General features: G+C 40.6%; 1 protein-coding gene across 1 annotated transcript; it reads left to right on the forward strand.

The window, feature by feature from the left end:
- The first annotated feature begins 6,389 nt into the window (after window positions 1-6,389).
- Window positions 6,390-13,994, forward strand: stip1 (stress-induced phosphoprotein 1). The gene is made up of 14 exons (XM_026255331.1): window positions 6,390-6,481; window positions 7,890-8,099; window positions 8,177-8,318; window positions 8,440-8,581; window positions 8,753-8,921; window positions 9,239-9,365; window positions 9,480-9,582; window positions 9,659-9,779; window positions 9,895-9,991; window positions 10,078-10,202; window positions 11,262-11,298; window positions 11,402-11,505; window positions 11,578-11,750; window positions 13,459-13,994. The coding sequence occupies exons 1-14, from the start codon at window positions 6,473-6,475 to the stop codon at window positions 13,529-13,531; spliced, it is 1,632 nt and encodes a 543-aa protein (XP_026111116.1). The 5' UTR covers window positions 6,390-6,472; the 3' UTR covers window positions 13,532-13,994.
- The last annotated feature ends 2,639 nt before the right edge of the window (window positions 13,995-16,633 follow it).

Here is a 16,633-nt window from a genome sequence, read left to right on the forward strand (position 1 = left end):
GTAGCTTGTCAGCGATCTACGGCTCTGTGTATTAAATGTTGCTCCATTCAAAAGCAGGTGATGGCGATTTAGCTGTCATCACGCAACCAGATTTACTGACTAGATGCGCATGATCATATCGTTAGATATATCGCCCAGCCCTCAGGGACCGGAGACTGAGAGTGACAGGAAACGATGTTTATTATGACACAAGCAGAGGTGAAGGTGAACAATGGTGGAGCAATGGGTGAGGATACAGTGCTTGTGTCTTGAGTGGTGAGATGATCCGAGGGGTAGTAGCTTGAGACGATGGAGGAAGATGACAAACACACACACACACACACACACACACACACACACACACACACACACACACACACACACACTCGATGGGAACAGGAGGACACTGGAGATCGCTGGAGAGAGGTAAGTCAGGTACATGGTTAGTTCTTTAGAGTAAGCAGGTAGATACTGACCTAGTTGCAAACGAGACCGGACAGAGATTGCGTGTGTGTGTGTGTGACTTTTGAGTGCTGGGGAGATTGCAGGTGGATGAGGAGCAGGTGAGTGTGATTAGTACTCAGGTGATGGCGTGCACTCTGATTGGGTGGTGTTGGAGCCTGGCATGTCTATACTATACACATATAGTATAGTAAACTACAAGTGCACATTCAATACAATCAAGCATACTATGTTTCCACAAGGATGCACTTTTTCACTAGAATGCAGATGCTGACTTATATAACAGCTTTCTGCTTTTCATCTATAATAACTCTTCTGAAGTGCATGTGAGCACACAATGCCAGTGCTGTTTACAGATGTGAATCAGACCCAACACACCGGCTGCAGGACGTCCTGCGCCTCAGTTCAGACATACAGTACACACATGAGTAGAAATACAGCGGCCCGGGGCTGGCCATCGAACGCACTGACACGCTTAAAAAAGACTCTACAAAGGTTGAATGGACTGGAAACAATCTAAAGGGAAAGACAGGTTTTGTTATCATATTCTCCCCTTGTGTCTGTCTCTCTCTTATTGATTATCTCAGAAAAAGCGAGAGGTCACTGGCTGCACATTTGACATTTCCCCCCCGTCTACTTGTCCATTGTCCTCCATTTGTCTCCGTCTCGCCAAGCTCATGCGTATCCTGATCTTCCAGCCAACCGGCTATTTATTCTAGCCCTCTCTCCTTTGACTCTTTGTCCTTCATTTGACTCTTATAAATAGATCAATGCCATTTTGGTCCCACATCTGTTTGCATGCTAGATCTCCTGCAGCCATGTGCGAGGGTGAAAAACTGATATAGAGCTTCAGAGAGAGAGAGAGAGAGAGAGAGAGAGAGCAGGACACGGCATTTACTCACCTTGCAAATTGCATTAAGAGAGGGGATTCAATTATGATGTATTATCTCATTTGATTAGTGCACCTCAAAGCAGACAAGTAAGCATGGGAACGTAGCATTAGCAAGGAGCAATTTGGGTTGTGTATGATCACTGATGATTAAAGAGCTGCTGGAGGTCTGGAGGAGAAGAAACAGTGATAGAAATAACATTTTCTAAAAGAAATACAGATATGTGAAAAACAGCCATACTGTTTTGGGTAAGTTAAGGTTTCGGCTCCACTCTTGTGGTGATGGTCTGTTTTCTGTGTTTTGAGATCGTGGCTCATCTATACTCTCTTGTTTTCTGTGATCTGGCATATTTTCAGAACTGTTAGTTCATAACTCTCGTGCTTTCATTCTGGTGTAGATCATCTCTTTCCACATTATAAGAACTATCATTAATAAATCATTAGCAAACATTATATAATGCTTAGCAGATCATTAGTTAATATATATTCACATAGCTAGATCATTTGCTTTTCATATGAGTTAATGATTTATTAATGAATGTTATTATAAAGTGTTACCACTACAGGGAGTATTACAGAAGTGACGACAGTAGATTAGTTATTTTTTCTTCACTTAAATCAGTGTCATTTTAGAAAATGACTGACACCATTTCAAACCAGACTTTTTACTAAAACAAATAGAACATAAATAATACATAAGTTATACTGCAGTTAGTTTTTCCCCGTATTTTTGCACATAGCAAATTACTAAATAAATAGTTGATTTGCATTGACCAAATACATGTATAAAGACACAGGGGTATGATGTTCTGTCACATTACAATCAGATAAGAGTTTAACTCTGGCCTGTGACTTCAGAACAGAACAGAACAGAACACAGTGTGCTGCAGATGTAGGAAATGTTCTCAGTCTGTACTCTAGCTGACCTTTTCAGATGAAGGCTGAGTTACAGTCTTTACCGTGGTAAGACTTCAGTTTACCTTCTGAATTAGACACAACAGCATGTGTCTCCCTCCTTCTGATCTCAATCTGATGCTTACACCGTCACAGACTCTTCATTGTTCTCTTGTACTCCTGCATCTCTCTCTCTCTCTCCCTCTCTCTCTCACACACACACACACACACACTCACACACTCACACACTCACACACACACACACACACACACACACACACTTTGAGAATTATATTTTAAGGTGTCCTAGTTACACATTACATGTACTAAATGTTATAATTACATTTAATTATGCATAATTACATGCAAGTATCCCAAAATCAATCCCTAATCCTAAACTTTACCACATAGTAATTAATATTACTCAGTACTAAAATATCATAATTACATTATAACAAGGACACCTTAAAATAAAGTATAACCCAAGATGCAAATGTACCACCTGTTTATCAAAACGAAAGAAAACTGTAAGACAAACTGTAATAGTGTTTTTATTTCAGTCCCCTCGCTGTAGCACAAGTGTTTTCAAGCATTTCCTAAAGATTTCTCATCGACACTGAGACATCAGACACTGCTGAAATCATCTGTGCATGTGTGAACGAATAAAAGCTCACTGAGATGATACAGAGTTCTTATGCTATGTCTTTTGCACGATCATTTTATTAGAAAATATCTTTCCAGGTGGCACTCAATCACCATTTCATATAATGCAGTGGTCATCATGTTTTGCCGCAGGACACTCATTTTTTGCAGGACTGTAATATGAACATACTGTATCTGTAGCGATACTGAATAGCATATAACAAGGACATCCAGTACCAGAATAAACGTATATCTGCTGGTACAATGACTAAATGCCAGAATGTAGAGGAAACACACACACACACACACACTCAGTGCCACACACAGACATGCATCTATGCCCACACACAATCTCTGCTCTTTTATAAAGCCTGGTTTCTTTTGCACTTTTATGATTTAGTAGTGACCCTTCCTCCCCTGTGTAACACACACACACACACACACACACAGATTCTCTGTCTTGATGTATAGTTCCCGCTGACACACACGAGCCGTTAATTACACGAACCAGTGCCTTAATCCCGAGACTATCCCACATGGACACAGAGGTCTGGACATCACTGCAGATGGAATAAATCAATCACAGTCTCTCTCTCTCTCTCTCTCTCTCTCTCGCCTCGATCATGTGATTAGCATGCTAGCACTCGTCTCTCCTCATACACACGTTTATCTCACTCTCGACTCGTCGATCTCTCCTCAGCTCTACTTCCTCTTCTCTTGGCAAGGCCTCCCTCGTTTTTCTCTCATGCTGTCGTTTCTTCTGCAGGCAATCTAGCTGTGCACTGGGCTGTGAAAGACTCTCTCTCTCTCTCACACACACACACACACACACACAGTTCAACATACACACATTAACAGCACTACTCATTCAGGACACACACGTACAGGATCACACACTCTCAACAGTGTTCAGTGCAGCAACAGCTCTTCGGTGAAGACGAGTCTCTCTCAGCAGACACAGATGAAGATTTGTCTTGTGTAATCCAGCATGAACACACACGTGTGTTTTCAAAACTCATTTGGCACTTATCAAAATACCTTTTAAGATAATAGCAAAATGCTGAATAAAGCTGGTGGCAAAGTAGAAGATCCTGATTCGTATGGACCCGTTTTGTCTGTTTTTGACACTGAAGTGTTGAGGAACTCATCCACGTGCAATGGATTATTAAAAATCCTTGTTTGTGTTCGCCTGAAGAAAGTCATACACATATCTGGGATGAATGAGAGTGAGTAAATATATATATAAATACATATATAAGCATCTGAGCAGCAGAATGGCTAGACTGGAGCAGAGCTGGGTTTAATAACTGATCCTGGAGCAGTGGAACACAGATTCACCTCCAGCTCTGATTTCACAGCTCCTCTGCTCAGTCTGTCACTCTCAATCACATCAGTGTGCCCGGGACACACACACACACACACACACACATAGCCCCTCCTTCTCACAAGCACAGTCCGCTCTGATTGGTTAACTGACCCAGTGCATTGTGATTGGCCGATCACTGCAAGCACTTGTCGGAAATGTAACGTTTTACTGAAACCACGCCTTCTTTCTTTGCTGAACATTTGCTGAATATTTCCACACAGTGAGGTATAGAGGTCTGGGGTGTTTAAACGAGGTGTTTTAGGGGCATGGCAGAGTCTTAACTTTAATAAAGAATATTTCTTTGATTTTGAGACTGTAGTCTTCTTCATGCACCAAGAGCTTGTAACACTCCACAGAGAGAGGAGAAATAGCATCACATGACCCCTTTAAATCATCACAGTGTGAATGAAACGTCAAACCATGGCTTGTTGAGGTGTGCTATTCCTTTTATACAAGTTCAGATTCTGATATCGCCCCAGGGATGATAAAATACTCAAGCGATATACAGAGGCCAGAATCTATAGTTTTAACATAAGCTTTTTAGCTGTACAAAAACATGTCGCTTTACTATATTAATGAATCAGGTGTCTGGCACGTTCACAGGAAATAGCTTACTTTCACACACACACACACACACACACACACACCACTGAGAGAGAGAGAGAGAGAGAGAGAGAGAGATAATGTAGAAGCAGGTGAATATCCAGAACTGTAATTTTCCATAGATGCCGTGAGTGCCATCTGGTGTAAGATACTTGTAACTGCAGTCACATTCACATTCACAATCATATCACAATCATATTTTTACCTGATTTAATATTTGATATATATTAATGTAATTATGTTGATTCAGCGATCCTTTGATTTGATTAAACCTGTTCATTTAAAATGTTATATTAAAAAAAATGTGTTCAGTGCAGAACTGAAGAAAATGTGTTTCAGTTTGACACTGCAGATGATTTCACTTTCAAAATACACAAAATTAATACATTTTACCCCCCATGCATCTCAAATCAAGTGTATAGCAGAGTAAGCAACACGAAACACCGCTCATGAAGCCAAAATATGTTTTAATATAACGCAGACTGGATTCATCTGAAAGAAGAAAGTAATATACATCCAGGATGACTTTCTGTCTGATGATTTACTGTCTTAACCCATTTTGCGACATTAGTGTTGTTAGTAGATTTCTATTTAATGGAAAAGCTAATAAGATTATATACTTTTTTGTTACTTTTGTAATACATTCATATGAACTCCTTCAAACAGTACAACAATTTTCAGATTCTGTTTTTTTTTCTCAGAATTAAATAATTAATTGACTTGAAATAAATAATTTATTAAAGTATAATTATATATTGCATACTTATTTCTTCTGGAAAGTACTTTAATCACAAAATCGCATAAACTTAATAAATGATAATCAAAGAAATCCCTTTTATATCAAATGTTTGTTGTTGTTGTTATTGATATTAGCAATTAAAATTATAATAATAATTCTCAAAAATAATATAGACAGTAACAAATAACTATGATAAACAACTGTAAATAATAAATACATAAAAACACTTTACACATAACCACTCAGGAATGCGGTAGAGACCACTGCTTTAAATCAACCAACTTTACAGTATAAAAAAATGGAAGTAGGGGAAAAACAAACAAACAAAAACATTATCAGAGTCGCATTACGACTTCAGCTTCATGCTATTAATGGAATCTGACCTCAACGGACTGCTCAAACGAAATTAACCAGAGATGCAACGCACAGAAGTACAGGACAGTTCTGGAACATTCAGTATATCTTTTCTCAACGGAGGTAGCGCTCGTTTAGTCACCGGTCAGCGATTCATCCAATCAGAGACCGCAGCGCTGCCAAAGCGACACGAAAAGTAACACTTGCACTCGTCTTCCTCTCAATTGTCGCATTCGGGTTGCCATGTATTACGATATTCGATATATATCCATTTAAAATAAGAGTTTACTAGGGCTTGGCGATATATATATAAACACATAAATATGTTTGCATTTGGTTTTAAATAATAATGCTAATAAACATGATTTTCTTTTGTCCCCATAGAAAAAAAAAGAATTCCTGAATTTTCTAGAAAACGATTTTGTTCCTGATTACATATTCGTGACGTCACTGTGACGCTGTGTTCGCGCGCGGATATGCAGTATCTGGCGCCCCTCCCCAGCGGATCTTCTCTCAGTAGATTCTGGAAGCTCATGCTCGCGCTATGGAGAAAGTGAGTAACTCTTCCTTACGATATTCCACTTTACAGATTATGAAGAAGTCATGGCTTTCAAGTGCTTGTGAGAAATAAACCATGTTAGAAGTGTTGTGTTTTTTAGCTGCTCAGTGTAGCTCGTTACCAGCCGCGTGATGATAGAAGGCTAGTGTGCTAACAGCTAGCGCGTTAGCAGCCGAGTAAGACGCGCTCTTCTTCAAGATTCACCTAAACCGAATTTGACCATTACTAGTACAGATTAGACTCTGTGTGGATAACAGGCCATCTCCTTCGGTCAGCATGAGCTCAGCTCAGATCTGAAGACTTCTTCATTATTATTATGACTATTATATGTCACGCTGTAAGAAAAACAGGATATGTGTAGGATTGTTAGCTGTTAATAATCCCGTCGATAATGATCTTCTATCATAACACTAATTGTTGTTTGAGCAGTGAATGTAAGTCTGTGTCTCCCACAATGCACTGCTTTCTATGAGCTTCAGACGACAATGCATCAAGTTAATAAAATAATAATGAATGAACGTGATACTGCTTTAAATCTCGCTTGTTCCTACTTTAGAACGTGTCTGAGCAAAAATAAAATAATGACTGGAATCTATTTTTTTTTTTTTTTTTTTTTTTTTTTTTGCTGCGAATTACATGTTACAAATAAAATAACAGCAATTTCTATTCCAAAATATCTTATTTGTACCAAGGATCATTGATGACGTATTAAAATACTCTATTATAGATCACAGCACAAATTAATTTTCATTTTGAATATTTATACTTGTCCACGATGCTTCAGGTTTTACCCGTTTGTCAGCAAGAAGTTTTAAGGAAAGTGAAACTATTTAAAATGTAATAAAAGATCAATTTTTTTTTTTTATGTATTTTAATAAGTATAGGTAAGAATAAGTATGCTGTTTCATTTTTACATCAATATATCTCTTGTGCTGAATTACAATTGTTTAACAATTGTCAGTGTTATATAATATGAAAAAGAGAATGGGAAATTAGATTTAAGACCAATTATAAATTAATTGTCCTTTTATTATTGCTTAGACACAATGCTGCACTTTCATTTGTGAAATTAAAATATAAGAATCTAATATAGTACTATAGCTCTTGCATATTATTGCTCTTTTGTTGGTTTTGATTTCTGCTGTTGTCATTTTGGATGAAAGTGCTAACTTAAATATAATGTTACTATAAATTAACCGCTGTAAACAAAGCAGTGCTGCATTTATGAACTTTAATATGCAGATTACATTCTACATAAATACCATCTATACCATCTAAACTTTTCTAAAGACAGTTAGTTCCTCTCAGACACACATTCATATGAACATTTGAATCGTCACACACTCTCCTGAACATGAACACCAGCGCAGTCTGAAATCCCCTTCTGTCCGTCTGACTCCAGGCTGCGCAACTGAAAGACGAAGGCAACAAGGCTCTGAGCGCAGGAGACGTGGAGGCAGCGGTCAGGTGCTACACCGAGGCCCTGACCCTTGACCCTAACAACCATGTGCTCTTCAGCAACCGCTCCGCTGCCTACGCCAAGAAGGGAGACTACGACAGTGCCCTGAAAGACGCCTGCCAGACCATCCAGATCAAGCCCGACTGGGGCAAGGTGAGCCACGCTGCCGTTCTCTTTCAGAGCTGGACTCATACGTTTTTTTTTTAAATGCCATCTTTTTTTTTTTTAAGGGCTACTCAAGAAAAGCAGCTGCTTTGGAGTTTCTCGGGCGACTAGAGGATGCCAAAGCCACCTATCAGGAGGGGTTACGCCGAGAGCCGACCAATCAGCAGCTCAAGGAGGGTCTTCAGAGCATCGAAGCGCGGTTAGCAGGTGATACACAACCCACCAGTCTGTTCACATCAGGAGCAGAGCCTGACATCCTCCAGCCGCATGCCTTATATCTCCGTCTTCCTGAAGCCTCTTGTGAAGAGATGTCGTCCTTTCTTTACAGAGAGAAAGATGATGAACCCGTTCTCCATTCCTAACCTGTATGAGAAGCTGGAGGGCGACGCTCGCACCCGAGCGCTGCTGTCGGACCCCAGCTACAGAGAGCTTCTGGAGCAGCTGCGGCTCAAGCCCTCGGAGCTCGGCGCGTAGGTGCTCGGTGTGCACTTCCTGTCTTCTGACGGGACGCACACTCACTCTCTTCTGCTGTGCTAAACCGCTCTGTCTGATAAATTGCTAGACACAGTCTGTTGGTGTTCTTGATTCTGATTGGCTGGCAGGTCTGCACTGAAAGTGTTTGTGGTGTGATCTGTGTGTAGGAAGCTGCAGGACCCTCGAGTGATGACCACTCTCTCTGTGCTGCTGGGGCTGGACCTGGCTGGGATGGATGACGAGGATGAAGTGACTCCGCCCCCTCCGCCCAAACCCAGAGAGACGGCTCCGCCCCCTCCACCCAAAGAGGAGGAGCTTCCGGAGAACAAGAGAATGGTACTCCACCGAGGCACAGTCGGCTTTCTGTCACACTAACTGAAACAGCTTTGAGAGAAGACATGAGAAGCATGTTATTCCATTCAGAAATCTTTATATATGTATGAAGTTATTAAGGCTAAACCACAAAATGAATTAATCCAGTGCCTCCCATAACTCTCATTCCACACTAGTGTTGGGCTCATTACTCCGAAAATCTAATTTATTAATCATGACTTTACTAATGACGTGAAAAGCATTAAAGGTTGGCTCTTGAACACAAGTCACGGCGTGTTTCAGATGAGTCTAAAAACTCTGATGTTCTGCTGTTCATCCAGGCCTTGAGGGAGAAGGAGCTGGGAAACGCCGCGTATAAGAAGAAAGACTTTGCTGCTGCGCTGAAGCACTATGAAGAAGCTTTGAAGCACGATCCCACCAACATGATCTATCTGTCAAACCAAGCAGGTGAGGGTCCAGATCACATGACCCCTTTAGGAGAGTTAATGTGCAGTGATGTCACGACTGTGTGCAGATCGATGAAACCTCTCTAACTACTACAGTGTGTGTGTTTCTCTGCAGCGGTGCGCTTTGAAGAGGGTGAGTTTGAGAAGTGCAGAGAGCTGTGTGAGAAGGCCATCGAGGTGGGCCGAGAGAACCGGGAAGATTACAGACAGATCGCCAAGTGAGTGCCCTGCAGAACAGCACTGTGTGTGTGTGTGTGTGTGTGCACTGGTTCACTCGCCTCTGTTCGGCCGCAGGGTGTACGCCAGGATCGGGAACTCCTACTTCAAACAGGAGAGGCACAAAGAGGCGGTGCAGTTTTTTAATAAGAGTCTGACTGAGCATCGCACGCCTGAAGTCCTCAAGAAGTGCCAGCAGGTCAGCCAGAGTTTGAGTTATGAGTATGATACCACACAAAATACTCATTTTCAGCCGTTATAATCTGAAGTCCAATATCTGCACTCCTCCTGAGCTTCTGTCTGCTCTCTTACAGGCCGAGAAGATTTTAAAGGAACAGGAGAAGCAGGCCTACATCAATCCAGATATGGCCCTGGAAGAGAAAAACCAGGGCAACGAGGCCTTCCAGAAGGGTGTGTGAATGAGCCGTGAGACTGGGGTTAAACACGAGGGGCTTAGGGGTGGTTTAGAGAGTGATGTGGTTGGTTTGTTTGTGCAGGTGACTATCCTTTGGCCATGAAGCATTACTCTGAGGCCATCAAGAGAAACCCTTATGATGCCAAGCTCTTCAGCAACAGAGCTGCCTGCTACACCAAACTACTGGAGTTCCAGCTGGCGCTCAAGGTACACACACACACACACTCACTCACTCTCTCACTCACTCTCTCACACTCACACACTCTCTCACTCACTCTCACTCACTCTCACACTCTCACTCTCACTCACTCACACTCTCTCACTCACACTCACTCACTCTCACACACACACACACTCACTCTCACACAAACACACACTCACTCTCTCACTCACTCACTCACTCACTCTCACACACTCACTCACTCTCTCACTCACACTCTCACTCATTCACACTCTCTCTCACTCACACTTACACACACTCTCACACTCACTCACTCTCACTCACTCACACTCATTTACACACACTCACTCACACTCATTTACACTCACTCTCTCACTCACTCACTCTCTCACTCACTCTCAGACTCTCACTCACACTCAATTACACACACTCTCTCACTCACTCACACTCATTTACTCACTCACTTACACTCTCTCACTTACTCTCTCACTCACTCTCACACTCTCACTCTCACTCACTCACACTCTCTCACTCACACTCACTCACTCTCACACACACACACACTCACTCTCACACAAACACACACTCACTCTCTCACTCACTCACTCACTCACTCTCACACACTCACTCACTCTCTCACTCACACTCTCACTCATTCACACTCTCTCTCACTCACACTTACACACACTCTCACACTCACTCACTCTCACTCACTCACACTCATTTACACACACTCACTCACACTCATTTACACTCACTCTCTCACTCACTCACTCTCTCACTCACTCTCAGACTCTCACTCACACTCAATTACACACACTCTCTCACTCACTCACACTCATTTACTCACTCACTTACACTCTCTCACTTACTCTCTCACTCACTCTCACCCTCTCACTCTCACTCACTCACTCACACACTGTCACTCTCTCACTAACACTCACTCTCTCTCTCTCTCTCTCTCTCTCTCACTCACTCACTCCCTCACTCACTCACTCACACACACTCAGACACACACATCACAGTCTCACAGGAGTGTAAAGGTACACCCAGCACCTGTATAGTAATGTTGTTGTGTTTGTCAGGACTGTGAGGAGTGCATCAAGCTGGAGCCGAGCTTCAGTAAGTCAATCTGCTCTGTTTGAAGCTAGTCAGGTGTTTGTTAGAATAGGCCTCACACAGTTCTCTCTCTCTCTCTCTCTCTCTCTCTCTCTCTCTCTCTCAGTTAAGGGTTACACACGCAAGGGAGCGGCGCTCGAGGCCATGAAGGACTTCTCTAAAGCAGCGGATGCGTACCAGAAAGCTCTGGAGCTGGACTCCTCCTCGAAGGTATGAAGAGCTGCTGGAGATCCCATGTTTCCTGAAGTACTGCTGTGAAGATGCTAACCTGATGTTTCACAGGAAGCCAGCGAGGGTCTGCAGCGCTGCATGGTGAGCCAGGCCATGAGGAACGACAGTCCAGAGGACGTGAAGCGCAGGGCCATGTCTGACCCCGAGGTGCAGCAGATCATGAGCGACCCTGCCATGCGCTTGATCTTAGAGCAGATGCAGAAAGACCCCCAGGCCCTCAGCGAGTAAGAGACCCCTCACAGAGTACACACACATGACCTCTTCTGCTCATCAGGGCTGCATTTATTCTGATCAAAAATACAGGAGAAAATTGCAGTATTATGATTTGAAATAATGTTTTTCTTTTTTTTAATATACATTAAAATCTGATGTATTACTGTGATGCTCCGCTGTATTTTCAGCATCATTCCTCCAGTCTTCAGTGTCACATGATCTTCAGAAATCATGGAAATATGATGATTTACTATCAGAGCTGAAACTGAAATCACAGAAATAAATTAAATTTTAAAGGATATTAAAATGGAAACCATTATTTTATATTGTACATTTTTTTTGCAAGATAACTCTTTATTTTATGTGTTTTTGTTTAAATAAATGCAGTGATGAGCAGAAGAAGCCTATTTTTATTTTTTTTTACACAGCAATGTTAAACATAATTTAACTTATAATACATCCAAAATATAAAATCATGCATTTCCTCCTCACTGTAGATGTGTAGTGGGAGTAGGTCTGGGTGATGCAACAGTATTTATAGACACCTTCTTCAGTAACTGTATAAAGAATGATTGATATAGTGCTATGAGTGACACAGACCGCACACAAACACACACATGAGTGCTGTCTGTCTGTGATGAGATTGTGAATAAATAATATTAGTCAAACAAAAAGCATTTGCATTTGAATGCAAAGATAGTCGAATCTAATGTTAGGAGTGCGTCAGGGATGTTTTGTTACTCTAGGCCACAAGATGCACAGTTACTGCATTATTCATTCAAAATATTAGAGAGATATCAAAGCTCAATGCACAGAAGATCTTGAAACCATGTCATTCACACAGATGCATATTCAGCACATCTTCTAGACGGACCAATGTGACTGCTGCACTCGTGTCTAACACAGGAGATGTGTAGAAACCATGCAAAGCTGAAACAGTTCAAACTTAGAAAACACGTCACGGATTTAATTACATTAGAAATGTTATTTGTTAAATTTTTATTTTGTGTTTAACTGTTAAAACAAACAAAAAACAATGTTGTTTGTCACAATCAATTGAGGGAATTTGAAAATAGTGTTTTTTTTCTATTGCTCGGATTTAAAAAAAGGTTATAATAAATTCCAATAATTATCGATACCGAACGATATTAAACATTATATTGTTGATAAATTTTTTAGCTGTATCACCCAGCCCTAAGATTCTCAAAAAAAGAGAAAGAAAGATATTAAAAAGGGTGAATTCCTGTGCAAATCTCATTATTGTAATGTGTTCGGAGGCTTTACTTTTGAGGGATCATTTCCTGTAACTTTATTTAGTGTTAATTTCATTTTCACAAACTATGATGGAAAATGTTCTTTCACGTTGTTTCCCATGAACAAGACAAGATGATATGGATTTAGATATTAAATATCCTGTAATTCAGTCTTTTAGATTTGTAATTTTGAACATTATTATTATTATATAAAACATCTTTTTTTCCAGTTTAATTATTATACAGTATGACAGAAGTGTGATAGTTTTCTTTGACTTAAATTAGACTAAACTAAAAAAGGACAGGGCTAATCTATAAAAATGATAATAGCTAAACAGCACGGACTAATACTAAATTAAAAACACTACTCTTATTATTTTAAACATGCACAATATTTATATCATGAATATGTTTGTGAATCTGTGACTCTGGCTGTTGTTTAATGCTAGTTTTGTTGTGCATGCAGTCACCTGAAGAACCCCGTCATCGCTCAGAAGATCCAGAAGCTGATCGATGTGGGGCTCATAGCCATCCGGTGATCAGAGGAGAAGAAGAACAGCCAGGACGTTATTCATCTGACCCCTGACCCCTCTCCTCTCCTCACACTGCACCCAATAAAGATGTGTGTTTAAGCCTTAATCAGATGAATATTCCTCCGCTCTGTGTTCACTAGTGTCAGTCATCGCTGATGGAAGAAAGAGCATCTAGCCTTAGATACAGTAGATGGGCCTTCACAGTAAACTCATGTTTTGTATTTCTTTTCTTGGTTTACACCTCAGTGTTTCGGAGGAGAGGTCACCATCGGTCATTAATCCTCTGGTTGCAGGCCTGTTAGAAGCCTGTGTGTCTCTGAATGTGAACGCATGGCTGTTATTGTGCTCTATAACGCTCTTCTAAACGGCTCTTTGGCTTCCTTTAGTTTGCCATCGATTTACTGACTGTGATTTCAGCTTCATCATATTGAAGAGCAACATCAGTTTAATAAAGTTCTGGATCCATGAAGCTGTGTGCTGTGGTGCTTTATTCAAGCTCTGGTTACAATGTGCTGTATACAATCACATCCCAGTGTTTGGGGTACTGTATCCCACAATGCATTGTGCTCTGCTTGACCAGTTTTCAGAAGAAGGAAAATCGGCTTCCAGTTTCATTCTCATCTGCACACATTGGCTACTATAAAGAGTGCATTAATAGTACAGTTTCAGACCGTAGTGAGTTAACTCTGTTTGAGGAGGATAGTGCTGATCTCTAATGACTTTTCCCTTGAAAAGTTTTGTACAATTATTTCTGATGTTCTTACGGTATAGATTATAAAACTATTATATAATTAAAAATATATAAGTGATCAACATATAATATAATGCACCCAAATTTAGCATCTAATATTAAAAGGTATGTTTGTGTGTGTGTGTGTGTAACCTTCTCCTTGTGGTCAGTTCAGTAATAGTTTGAAATGTTAAACGTGATGAATACAGCGCAGAGAGTCCAGAGCTGGAGAGATACACACTGACCTGTTAAAGACACGGCTCAGTTCACCTGAAAATACCATTCTGTCCTTTACTTGCCCTAAAGATGTGAGTGTCTTTCTCCTGTTGAACCAAACACAGTATGGAGGGGGAATGCTGCTCAACAGTCTGCTTACAAACACCTGTGTCTGTGTTCAACAGAAGAATGAAACACACAGCTCTGGAACATCTTTGGGGCAAGTAAAGGACAGAATGGTATTTTCATTTTTGGTGAACTGTCCCTTTAAGGAGCAGCTTCTGACAGAAGAACAACACAATTCATTAAAACTACTCTAACAAACTGTGATTAATGGAAGATGCAAAACATTCATCCTCCAAGCTATGTCTTCACCCAGATATTCTGTTGTGTTGGTTTATATTTCCTTGCTCCGGGGACAGATTTCGTGGGAAATAGCTTATATGCATGTGAAGTAAAATCCATCCATAGTAGCTAGAGCTCAGCTAACAATTTTTGGTTCCCAAAATGTTTTTTTTTTTTTTACATACATATATATATATATATATATATATATATATATATATACAGGTCCTTCTAAAAAAAATTAGCATATTGTGATAAAAGTTCATTGTTTTCCATATTGTAATGATAAAAATTAAAGTTTCATGTATTTTAGATTCATTGCACACCAACTGAAATATTTCAGGTCTTTTATTGTTTTAATACTGATGATTTTAGCATACAGCTCATGAAAACCCAAAATTCCTATCTCAAAATATTAGCATATTTCATCCGACCAATAAAAGAAAAGTGTTTTTAAAACAAAAAAAAGTACACCCTTCAAATAATGATGTTCAGTTATGCACTCAATACTTGGTGGGGAATCCTTTTGCAGAAATGACTGCTTCAATGCGGCGTGGCATGGAGGCAATCAGTCTGTAGCACTGCTGAGGTGTTATGGAGGCCCAGGATGCTTCGATAGCGGCCTTAAGCTCATCCAGAGTGTTGGGTCTTGCGTCTCTCAACTTTCTCTTCACAATATCCCACAGATTCTCTATGGGGTTCAGGTCAGGAGAGTTGAGCACAGTAATACCATGGTCAGTAAACCATTTACCAGTGGTTTTGGCACTGTGAGCAGGTGCCAGGTCGTGCTGAAAAACGAAATCTTTATCTCCAATAAAGCTTTTCAGCAGATAGAAGCATGAAGTGCTCCAAAATCTCCTGATAGCTAGCTGCATTGACCCTGGCCTTGATAAAACACAGTGGACCAACACCAGCAGCTGACATGGCACCCCAGACCATCACTGACTGTGGGTACTTGACACTGGACTTCAGGCATTTTGGCATTTCCTTCTCCCCAGTCTTCCTCCAGACTCTGGCACCTTGATTTCCGAATGACATGCAAAATTTGCTTTCATCCGAAAAAAGTACTTTGGACCACTGAGCAACAGTCCAGTGCTGCTTCTCTGTAGCCCATTTCCTGCACACGCCTGTGCACGGTGGCTCTGGATGTTTCTACTCCAGACTCAGTCCACTGCTTCCGCAGGTTCCCCAAGGTCTGGAATCGGTCCTTCTCCACAATCTTCCTCAGGGTCCGGTCACCTCTTCTCGTTGTGCAGCGTTTTTTGCCACACTTTTTTCTTCCCACAGACTTCCCACTGAGGTGCCTTGATACAGCACTCTGGGAACAGCCTATTCGTTCAGAAATTTCTTTCTGTGTCTTACCCTCTCGCTTGAGGGTGTCAATGATGGCCTTCTGGACAGCAGTCAGGTCAGTCTTACCCATGATTGCGGTTTGAGTAATGAACCAGGCTGGGAGTTTGTAAAAGCCTCAGGAATGTTTTGCAGGTGTTTAGAGTTAATTAGTTGATTCAGATGATTAGGTTAATAGCTCGTTTAGAGAACCTTTTCATGATATGCTAATTTTTTGAGATAGGAATTTTGGGTTTTCATGAGCTGTATGCCACAATCATCAGTATTAAAACAATAAAAGACCTGAAATAGTTCAGTTGGTGTGCAATGAATCTAATATATATATAAGTTTAATTTTTATCATTACATTATGGAAAATAATGAACTTTATCACAATATGCTAATTTTTTGAGAAGGACCTGTATATATATATATATATATATATATATATATATATATATATATATATATATATATATATATATATA

This window comes from Carassius auratus, chromosome 5 (assembly GCF_003368295.1).
Source record: "Carassius auratus strain Wakin chromosome 5, ASM336829v1, whole genome shotgun sequence".
NCBI classification, from domain to species: Eukaryota; Metazoa; Chordata; class Actinopteri; order Cypriniformes; family Cyprinidae; genus Carassius; species Carassius auratus.

Coding starts and splice junctions, on each gene's coding strand:
- stip1 (XM_026255331.1), top strand. Junction 8,319..8,439: donor CATCGAAGCGCGGTTAGCAG/GTGATACACAAC, acceptor CTTTCTTTACAG/AGAGAAAGATGATGAACCCG. Junction 8,922..9,238: donor TTCCGGAGAACAAGAGAATG/GTACTCCACCGA, acceptor CTGTTCATCCAG/GCCTTGAGGGAGAAGGAGCT.